This window comes from Centrocercus urophasianus, unplaced genomic scaffold (assembly GCF_019232065.1).
Source record: "Centrocercus urophasianus isolate 14NV4802_14NV808 unplaced genomic scaffold, USGS_Curo_1.0 seq_14, whole genome shotgun sequence".
In the NCBI taxonomy this organism is placed as follows: domain Eukaryota; kingdom Metazoa; phylum Chordata; class Aves; order Galliformes; family Phasianidae; genus Centrocercus; species Centrocercus urophasianus.
In genome coordinates this window covers 6,417,972-6,429,080 of record NW_024884586.1, presented here as the reverse complement: position 1 = coordinate 6,429,080, position 11,109 = coordinate 6,417,972, and the positions used below count along the sequence as shown (strand labels likewise).

Below are 11,109 nucleotides of genomic sequence, written 5' to 3'. Positions count from 1 at the left end.
GCCGGAGCCGCGCGCGCCTCCTCACCTGCTCGCGCCGCGTCCCCCCCCCAACAGCACCGGACTCCTCTGAAGCTCACTCGGGCTGCACAGCCGCCAAGAAAGCCGCCTCTCATTGGCCAAAACGTGGGAGCCTCCCTCAGTAAAATCGCCGCCGATTGGAGCTGGCGACAGCACGGCCGCCGCACCGCACGCGGGACATGTTGACTATCCGACGGAGCGGCGCTCGGCCAATCAGCGGGAAAGCGCGGAGGCGGAGGGGGGGAGGGCGGCGCGCGCTGGCAGAGGCGTGCGCGGGGCTGGCGGCGCGCGGGGCGAGCGCGTGATGGCGGAGGGGGAGGGGGGGTCGTGGTTGTAACCTTAAAGCGGCAGCGAGCGCGTGCGGAGGAGGAGGAGGGGGCAAGATGGCGGCGGGCATCGCCTGCGGGCCGGCGGGAAAAGGCCCTCCGCGGGGTCCTGCTCTTGAAGGAGGGCCCGGTGCGCCGCTCCGGCGTCTTCTCAGCGCCTCGGGCTGCGGTTGCAGAGTTCCATTATAAGTATTGGTAATGGGCTCATGGTGTAAAAACCTCTCTGCGTGTTATCAGATTTTGGAGTTAGAAGTTAGGTGAATCAAAACGCGGAGCGCTTCCTAATAATTAAGTTTAGTATGTCTTGGTAAAAATGAATTTGATCTCTTTGGGACTGATAATTAAACCTTGAAGCAGGCCGGAGTGCTAGAAATCTTTCGTGTGTTTGTACATCACCTTCCATCAGGGCCACAAAGCATCCATCTCCTGTGAGCAGGGGTTTGTGCTGACTGCTGTGCCTTGGTGGTAGGCGCTAAGAAGACTGTGGGTGAGGCACAATCTGTGGAGTCATCTTGCTGTCTGTCAGGTGCTCCTGCCCTGCAGAGAGCTGCAAAAAGATATTTGCTGAATCACCCTGGCTTGATTTAACACGCAGTCTAGCATAAGGAGAGCTTGGAGAACCTACACTGAGCACTACAATGTCAGCCTCTCCTGCCCTTGGGTGGGAATTAATGGAAACTGCTTTTGCTTAGTGACGTTCACAACCCAATTGGAGAGATAAGACTAAGTTTGTCAACCATTTTTTAGGAAGAGCTTTGATCGCTGTCAAGTGAAGCCTTAATAATGGCTAATGTGCTTCTTAATTAATTTATCTCAAGGGATGAGTACTATGCATGTGGTACTGGGATCCTGCATAGAAATTGCCCTGTGAAATCACCAAGAGGAGTAAAAATTCCTCTCCGCATCTGTGTAGTAGGAATTTCTCAATCAAAGTAAGAAATAAAGTTGGTCTGAAGCCACCTTGAGATGTATAAGTATAGCTTAAAATGTAAGAAAAGAATCTGAAGGGATACATGCAGCAGACATTTCCTTATTCACATGGTGATTTCCTGGAGCAGTGAAAAGCAAATACAAACATTAGGGTAAAAAGATCAAAGAGAGAAACTTAAATGTAATTAAGTTACACTTAAGGCACTCGTTAGTTTAAAGTCTTGGTAAAGACCGGTGGCAACCAAACTAGATAGAAAGGTCAATGAATTGTTCCACCAGTATCTGAACAAACTGAGTGATGGAGGAACTTGCTCCTCTTAGTGCGGCAGTATTCACATTTGGCATTGATGTAAATATTCAAGATAGAAAGGCCAAAAAGCATATTGTGAGCAAAAGTCAGAAACAAAATTTCCTGCTGCCAAGCTTGGCCTTTTGCCAAGAGTGCAATTAAAAACACCACCTTGCCTTGCCATCTCCGAATAAATTCTTTGACGTGTAGGGAATACAAAGCTCCGCACTGTGCAGACCAACACGAGCTGTATGTTCTAGAAAGTGCTTTAAAAAAAAAAAAAAATCCAAAACTTTGCTATTGGGATTTTTGTTTTCCCAGCACTTAGAAAAGAATATGCCGTATTGCTTCACCAAGTGTGTGGGTAGGCATACATGTACGCTTTAAAACAAAAAACCAAAATACCCTGGAATCTGTCCTTTCCCTTTCCTTGGCTGAGACAGGTGACCAGGACAATGAATGCAGACTATTCTGTTGCATTCTCCTGGTTGCCAAGTCACCCTCGCTAAGGAACTGCAATGGAATTTGCTTAAGTGACACCTTGATAGATTGCCAGGGAAAAGGAGTTGTGCTGTGCGTTTTAGCGATTGCATGGATCAATCTGCACACCTATGCTGAAAAGGTTGTCTTAATGGGCACATATCTTAGCCTGGAGGATTCTTTGCTAACAAGCTTTCCTTCAGCTTGCTGTTATTTCTCTCTATATTGTGGCTGCAGAGATAAAGTAACTGATATGGAATTTGATTTTTTGGTTGCAAATTCTTAAGTCTGTTTTTCTGACTCCTAGCCAAGGTCGTTGTGTTTATTATCTTGCTGCTTTTGGAGAAAGGAACTCTGTATTTGTGCAAAGCTCTCATTTTCTTTGGAGAGAATGAAGTCATCTCCTGTTTGTGTAGTAAGATAAAATATTTTAGCAGCTTCTTTACAGAACAAGTTGCCAATTTGTGTGGTTTTTTTTCTTGAAAAATAGAAAATCTCTATGAAGCAGATATTTTCCTTGCTGATAATGCTGACTTTCCAAGGGCAGCTGAAACATAGAAGAAAGAGAAAAAATCCTAAATGGACCAAAGATTTGTGTATGAGAAGAAGAGTTTGAGTATTTGAAGATTTTGAGGGCTTTACTGAAAAGAAAAAGGCAATTTTGAAAAGAACTAGATGGCAAAACACTACACAAAGCAGGGAGGGCAAGCAGCTATGTGGAAGAACAAGCAAACTGAAGGTGAAGGAAACTGAAGGTGAGCCCAAAGAGGAGAGGATTTCAAAGTCTCTGATTCTTGTAATATCTGTGAGAAGAATCCCATTGATTTTAAGAGACTTGATTTTGTACAGAGATGATTCCAAGACAGGAATGCTGTTTCTCCTGTGCCAGAAAATAAGGATGACTTCAGCAGCACTGATATTTCAGATAAACTGAGGGGACTGGAAAGAATCTTTAAGACAACAATCAAAAATCAAAACACAAGAAACACATAAGCTAAATACTGTTACAGTCAGAGTAAAATCTTAATGAGGCAATAAATGCAGCAGAGACCCTTATTTGAGCTGTGGGGACATGAGTAACTGGATTAAAAAAATCCAGGAAGGAAGCACTGCGTGCATGTGGGAAGAAAGAAAACAGAATTTTCAGAAAATACAAGAAAGAAAACAGAATTTTCAGAAAATACTAAGTCTGAAGTACTCCTAAGTGCAAGGAGGTGACCCAGAAACAAAGTGAAGCAACTGTGAAGGAAAAACAGCATTTAAAATGAATTCTTCTACATTGATGTAGCAGATGAATCATGGAATTGGATGAGATCCTACTATGAACACAGCAGGTAGAGAAAAAAACAGTGAGGGTGGAGGCTGGGATGGTAATAGAGACATCTTAAGAGAGTTAGAGTCCATGGCAGCAGTGGATTAAGGAATTTCCTCTGTGGTCATGTGCTAGGTAGCTTTGATTGTGCTTCTGATGAGCAAGTGCTAACTCCAATCACCAGAAAGGAATCTCTGTAAGCAAATTACTGCTACCATTTCACACTGAGTAGCAACATTTCCTGCATTCAGGAAGGCAGCAAAGTGTTCACTGTGGTTTGAGATGATTCAGGGTTAACGCTCCTACTCTAGTTTACAGAAGTAGCCCTGGAATCTGTCTAGGGCTATAAGGAGCTTGAAATCAGAGAAACCTGTACAGCCAAACAGCAGCATCTTGTGCCTGCAAGCCCAGGCACAATCCATCTCTTTATGGATATCCTCAGTGCACAGACACAGGGAGGAAGACAAGGCAGTGCACAAACCAGACCTTACCTTACAAAAATACAGTGGAGCTTGACAAGAAATGGCCTGAAAATATCGAAGGGTTTAAAATGATGTAAAATTCAACTGATCCCCTTTTGTTCACAGAATGAAAGAATGGAGAAATTGCCCTTGTGGCTCTGGCTGGCCTTTTAAATGACCACTTTAACCGTGCATTTATACAATTAATTTGGAATTAGCAGAATACTGAATGCAAAATGTTTTTTTAATTAACTTAGTAACATCACGCTAAAGGAAAACATCTGTGAACCATATTTTAAGGAGATGGCTATTAAATAAAGATAAGCTGTGTTTGTTTTTTTCCCCACTAAACAATGGTCACATACAACTTGTACTTTATAACAGATTTTATTTTCTGTGTACAAGATTCCTGTGCTTTACTGAATTCAACATTAGGTATTTTTTCAAAGGCAAATACAGATAAACCAGAAAAAAAACCAACAAAACTATTGGGCCTTTTTGTTAGTCCAAATATGCTCATCTTGATATCTCAGAAGGTATATATTAAGATAAAGCAAGTATATTTATAACTTTTAATTGAGATAAGGGACATAGCCTAGTGCTGTGTCCAATGCAGGTATATTTGCCTTGTACTTACCCACTTGTCTGCAATTGCAGGTTAAACAAAGATGATGATCTGTTCCCTTTTGCAACAAAGAGACTGTTAGCTTCTACTGTGCAAAGTGTTCTGGGTATACCTATCTATTATGAAGGTTTTTAATAACAGCAGCTGAAGTATCATAGTGGAAACTACCCAGTTTTTCCTGCTTATGTAAACTCACTAAAATCATCTGGAAAATACTTTCTTAGCGTGGGACAAATTGCTCAGCTTCCATTTAGTAGTAAGTTTTGCTGACTGTGACATATTTGAGAACATAAGCTACAAGTGGGTATTAGAGATAGGTTTGCAGGACAAATTAACCAAACTCTGGACACCCATATTAAGCAAGAATCCCCATGTGGATTTGCTGACTGAGCAGAACCTTCTCAAACAGGGCTGGCATCTGTTTAACCTGTTGCTACTGTTGTGAGGAAACTTCTTAGAGGATTTTTCTGTTTTTTTTTTAATGAATGGATATTTATTGGCTTTCCAGATGACATTGCTAGTCCTCATAAACAGGATGTTTACTTTGCACATAATAGAAAGTGTAAACAGAAATACGAGCATCAGTATATGCTCACTTCTTCAATGGTGATCCAACTCCTGCCTTCTAAAACACAGTCCCGTTGTTGTCAATTTGCACTTCCATTCTGCACCATTTGTAGATATTCCTTGTATAGTTTTTCTTGGGTCTCATAAAGTTTCTTTAGCTTCTTAATTTGTCCTTTGCTGAGTTCTTTGCCTTCTGTATCATGTGTGGGAAATCCCTAAAATATTAATAAAAAAAAAAGAATATTTTGGATGAATTTTGGACTGCTTTTGTTCCTTAGAGAATTCTGTTCTCTTTGTCTGACGTAGGAGGATAATGTCAATTAATGACAAACTGTCAGAATGAGGTGCATTTTGGTTAATTTAGTCTACTTGTATACGTTCCCTTTCAAGTTAATGAAGGGACAGAGGGTGACATTTGTTTTCTGGTCTCTACTAAGTAAGGGAAGCATAAACTAATTTCTAGATGTTTATAGTTAAGAGAATAATAGCTCACCTATAAACAGATGGTTAAAAGACCATTTTTAATGATACTAGTATATCAATCCCAAGGCTTAAAACAAAAGTCCTAAGAGTTTTCTGTACTTGATGGAGAAAATGCATTCAGTTTTTACAAATCTTCTGCCAGGCTTATGTGCATATTTTCCTGTGCTTTCATTCTTTATTCTTACTTATCCCGAGGGCCTGAGTTTGAATGGGTGAAAAGGACGGGCAGAAATAGGATCAAACACTGAAGAAACAGTGCTTTGTTTTCCAAATAATGGCTTTTATTCTCACAGGAGCAACCAGAGCCAAGTTACCAGTACAGCTCCTTATCACAGGATGGAGGAGGGGAGCAGAATAGTGTCTATTTCCATCAGTTGGGATGGATGGTGAGTTTGTACCAGTGTAGTCCTTGCCTCGAAACAAGGTGACAGATCTGTAAACTAATGCATGTTCCTAGGCACAGATCTGCAGAGTGTTGCTTTGTAATGGAAGGGCCAAAGGGGATCCACGTGCAATGAAAAAACCCATGAGATGATTAACAGTTTGACAGTATTGCTCCACAGTGCAAGGTATGTGCAAGTCAATTAATACATTGCTTTCTTTTTTCTCTCCTTCCCTCCCTCTCCTACATTAATAACGCTGCCCTTGCGGTTCTGGAACAAGATCAGCTTTGTAGACATATAATCAAATATGTATGGAGGGGGAAGGAAAACCACTCCGTGTTTAAAGATAAGTTTCTTACATTTTCATCAAACTTGGAATATTTGTCATGTTCCGATTTAAACATTTCATGGGGTGGAATCTTCATTTTTGCCAGTTTTGCTGCCTGTAATACAAAGCATGATTAACTGCATTAGCATCATAAATAATTACTGACAACCTATCTTTTTAAAAAGCCATTCCTGAACGCGTGCAAATGGAAAAGTAGATCATAATTTGCAAATCAAAGAACATTTAATTCACAATTGTTTATTCTGAGAAAAGCAACTTTCAGTGAGGAACAACTCAATAAATCTTAGCTGTGTTTGTCCAGGAAAATAAAAATAAGTTGGTATCTTACATTTGCAGAGAACTGCTTAATAAAATGGTTGTATTGCAGGAACCTGAAACAACTCTAAACATGCTCTAAAAACAACATCTGTTTTCTGCTTATTTGGTTCCTTAGTGTTTTAAGTGTAAACATAAAATAAATATTGCTATTCGTAAAGAATGTTTAGCAAGGATCTCCTGCAAAGGGAACCTTTATCAACAGTTTCCTGCTGGCAAGAAGATGTTTCTAAGCAGGTCACAGCAGGATCAGGATGCAAGTAATTGCACTGAAAATAAAAGCAAATTCTATTATTTGTGAATTAACACATCTCAGACATGTTTCCAACTAATTTACTCCAATGCAAGGGAATCAATTCTCCAAAAGAATGAAATGAGTTGCTCAGAATTTGTGGTCAATAAATGCTATTTGATTTTTACTTTTTTCTGACAGTGGTGCTCTTTAAAAGTTTACTTCCTCTTTTAACCAGAAATGTTTTTCCTGCACTGTCATCAGTACAGCAAACAATCTTTTCCTCTTACAAGTTCACCTATGCTGAACTCCTCACCTGAATTCTAAAACTTCAGAGCTATCAGTATTAAATGTGCTTTTACAAAATGCTACATCTCAGACACAGTTCAGGCACAGACAGCAGGGAGACACTTGAAAAAATGCCTGTTTTCATATATGCCAGTGACAATGGAAAGGGAAAAAGCATAAGCAAAACATTCTCTAACAGAAACGTAAGGTACTGCTTTGGTAATTAAGGAAGTAATACTGTCTACAGACTGAAATACATGCTATAAGGTGTGAGAAATTTCTGCAGTCTTCAGTCTTGTTTTCAAAGATGGCTGCTCTATCAAAGGAGCCATCAAGGAGATGAATATTCAAATATAAATTGCAAGCCATATCAATTTTGAGCAGGAAAGCATAGAAAAGTAAAGAAATGGAGGCCCAGTTAAGGCTGGGCAAAGAGCCTATGTTCTAATACAGTCTTTCTTGCATGTAACTATTGCTGTTGGAAGTCTTCTTCAAAACCAGATTCTTTTAATCTGAACACTTACTTCCTGCTCTTGTTTTTTTCTGGCTGCTTCTTCTTTCTTCCTTTTTTTCTCTTCTTCAATCTGTGAAAGGCAGTGTTAATGAGTAAAAGGTAACTGCTTCATTTGGTTGATTTCTATAAAATCTGAGCCAGCTAGCTCCCCTGGATATCTAATTACAGACAGATCTGGCAGCATAACCTACAGCAAAAACACTGTGCCTTGTAATTAGGATTGTCTGGTACTTCTCACTGTAGGACTTTGATTTCGTTTGTTTTTAATCTCAGCTGAACTGGTTTTAACTGTTCAGAATGCATTTTGCATGTGAAGTGCATGCTTATGAAAAAAATACCTAAAAAACCTGCAAAATAAACAGTCCTGCCATTTCACAGGGAAAACCATTTTGCAAATGACTTTTAAAAGACCACATTTCCTTGATATTTTAAGTTCTTGCATCAAACTGCTGTATCAATTAAAATTTACTCAGTGCATTTTGTTTCCATGTAGCAAATAAATACAGTCTGGTTCAATTGAATACGTCACCTTCATTTGTACAGATGAAAGAAGTCAGAATCAGTTTCTCATTGAAATGATTATTTCAGAGAGATAAGACAGCAGGAATGCAACATTCAACATCCCTTAATTATACCAAGATTTATAAACAAACAAAAACCAAAATTTAGATACATCCATGCAGAATTCTCTAGCAGCTGCTGTTTTAAGAATCCTTTTCTTGATTCTTGAACTATGATTTCAGTATCCATTTTAGTATATAATTTTCTAAGTCACTAGGCTTACAAATTATCAGGAAATGTAAAGGTACGCATAGTTTATATATTACTTTAAATGTAAAAAAGATACAGAATGCTTTAAATAATAACCTTTTTCTTTTCTTCTCTTTCTCTCAATAATGTGTCTTTATCCACTAGTTTAACCACAGTTGGAAGTCCTGAAGAAGCAAAAGCAGATAAATGATTTTCCAATGCTTGAATAGTCAAAAATAAAAGTATTTACCCTGCAATAACTTTTTTTTCAAGCTGAATGCAATTACAACTGAATGACTACTTAAAAATGACTAAGCAATTAGATACTATAGAAACAACATTGTGTTGTACATTTTTATTCTATGTATATTCTAAAATGCATTCATACAATATATCTGCACATTAGAAATCCGTTAAGCTACCAGTTTGCAGTACTTGAGTATGCTGGATTATTCTATGCTAGTACTGACAGCTTGTTTCCCCACATCTTCAGAAAACAACAAAGTAAGAACAGCTATTACAAAGCTGCAAGACACTACATGGGGTACCTTCATGATCTTCAAATCGAACGCCAAGTTCAGGAAGGATGTCATCTCGAAGAGCATCGCTCAACTGCAGCACTTCAGTGACTGTGGAGTATGAAAAACACTTTTGCTGAACTATGATTTGGTGGAAGTGCACATCTATCCTCATACATACTTATTTAACTGCAATTAAGAAATTGCCACTCTCTCACACAGGCCACAGAAGGGCCTTTTGTATTAAAGCAAGGAGTGTTTTAAAGTAATTTCTCTCTTCTTTTAGCTACAGAAAGCACGTTTCTGCAAGGACTCTGAATTCATAAATTCCTTCCAAGATACCCCTATTAGTCCTGAAAATTGTCATGAGAGTTTCAGTTCAGCACCATAAAAAAATTTTTAAAATGAATTTATACATCTGTGCTATTAATTCCATCTCACCACTTTTAGGATGGAAAAAAGTTGCACTGTTGGAATAGAATAGATTCATGTAAGGAGGAATATGGAAATTTCTGAACTGGAGTGGACCTGCAGTTCATTAATCCTGCAACCCGACGCTGCACATTCTTTGCAGTGTACGTTTAACAATCCATGCAAAATACTTAGACTGTGTTATAACTCCAGTTATTTTTAATACCCACATGAAACGTATAGCATACTCATTAAATTCTATTCAGTTCTGATTTCTTTTATGTCAATTTTTGGGTTAAGAAACATCATTTTCATGTTCTACATTTCACCAAATGCCCCTTCTGCCTTGTGTTAGAAGACAGAACCTTACTTCCACAACATTCATCATAACCGTATTTCCTTTTCAAACGAGTTTTCTCCTTATTTTCCTTATTCAAACTCATCAACATAATGTGTTTCCTCACTTCACAAGACAGGAAAGCTGTCTTCAGAGATAAAGTAGTGGAGTAGAGTTGGCAGCTCTTTGAGAACACCTTTCACAAAGCTCTCTGTTCCCTAGCACAAGAACTCAAGCAGAGGAGGCAGAAAACCAACATGGTTGAGCAAGGACCTGCTGATCAAACTGAGGGAAAAGGAAGAAAAAGAAAAAAAAAAAAAAAAAAAGGGATCCATTCATACAGTCAATGAAAGCAGGGATGGGTGGTCTGGGAAGATATAGAGATGCCATCCAGATGTGCAAGGATGGGATCGGGGAAGCTAAGATGCAGACAGAACTAAACTTAATGAAGAATGTGAAAAATACCACGGGGTTCTGCAGGTACTTCGGCAAGAAGAGAAAGGCCAAGGAGAGTGCATACTGTCTGATGGGAAGGGAGAACTGGCTTCAGTAGACATGGGGAAGGCTGAGACACTCAACAAGTTCTTTGCCTCAGTCTTTACAGGCAGTCAGGCTTCCCACGTCCCTCACGTACCCAAACTTTTAGGCGGGGGTTTGGGCAGAGGAGTCTCTTCTGCTGCAAGAACAGAGCGTGTCCAAGACTGCCTTGTGAGGCTGAATGTATAGAAGTAATGTATAGAAGTCTATGGGGTCCAATGATGAGCATTCCAGGGTCCTGAAGGAACTGGCTGATGTGACTGCCAAGTCACTCTCCAATGTGCTTGAAAAGTTGTGGCTGTCAGGAAAGTTCCCAATGATTTGGAAAAGGGAAACATCACTCCTATTTTTAAGAAAGGCAGAAACGAAGTCCCAGAGAACTACAGGCCAGTGAGCCTCACTTCCGTGCCTGGGAAGAACACAGAGCAGCTCCTCCTGGAAGTTGTATGAAGGCACATGCAGGACAAGAATGTCATCCAAGACAGCCAGCACGGCCTCACCAAGAGCAGACTGACCAACCCATCACACAGCGACAGCATCAGTGGACAAAGGGCAACTGATGTTATCTACCTGGACTTCTGCAAGGCCTTGCACGTGATCTCACACCAAATCCTTATCTCTAAATTGAAGAGATACAGATATGAAGAGCAGACTATTCAACGGATAAATTAATTGGTTGGATGGTCTCAGCAGTTCTACGTTCAGGCGGAGGCCAATCACAAGTGGTGTCCCCCAGGGGTCTGTCTTGGGACTGGTGCCCTTCAACATCTTTATCAACGACCTAGACAGTGTGAGCGACTACCTCGAGCAAGTTTGGTGATGACACTAAGCTGAGTGCTGCAGTTGATACAACAGAAGGAAGGGATGCTGTTCAGAGGGACCTGAACAGGCTTGAAAAGTGGACCCATGTGAACCTAATGAGGTTCAACAAGGCCAGGTACAAGGAGTTGTACTTGAGTCACAGCAACCCTAGGTATGTATACA

The 11,109-nt window shown here is 40.1% G+C and overlaps 1 protein-coding gene and 1 long non-coding RNA gene across 4 annotated transcripts in view; one reads left to right on the top strand and one right to left on the bottom strand.

Annotated features, from left to right (window-relative positions):
- The first annotated feature begins 424 nt into the window (after positions 1-424).
- On the top strand, positions 425-9,489 carry LOC122157613. 2 transcript variants are annotated; one of them, XR_006167972.1, is made up of 4 exons: positions 425-3,377; positions 5,785-5,877; positions 5,949-6,060; positions 8,816-9,489. It is a non-coding gene; the product is annotated as an uncharacterized LOC122157613 (long non-coding RNA). The 2 variants fall into 2 exon arrangements; XR_006167971.1 differs by having other exon boundaries at positions 425-5,877.
- CARS1 (cysteinyl-tRNA synthetase 1) overlaps positions 4,188-11,109 on the bottom strand; it is a 35,815-nt gene continuing 28,893 nt past the window's right edge. For both annotated transcript variants that reach the window (XM_042813459.1, XM_042813460.1), the window contains 5 exons: positions 8,871-8,951; positions 8,440-8,507; positions 7,583-7,642; positions 6,234-6,317; positions 4,188-5,223 (listed from right to left, as the gene is read on the bottom strand). In XM_042813459.1, the coding sequence (XP_042669393.1) occupies positions 5,089-5,223; positions 6,234-6,317; positions 7,583-7,642; positions 8,440-8,507; positions 8,871-8,951 (428 nt within the window). In that variant the 3' untranslated portion in view covers positions 4,188-5,088. The remainder of the gene's footprint in view (positions 5,224-6,233; positions 6,318-7,582; positions 7,643-8,439; positions 8,508-8,870; positions 8,952-11,109) is intronic.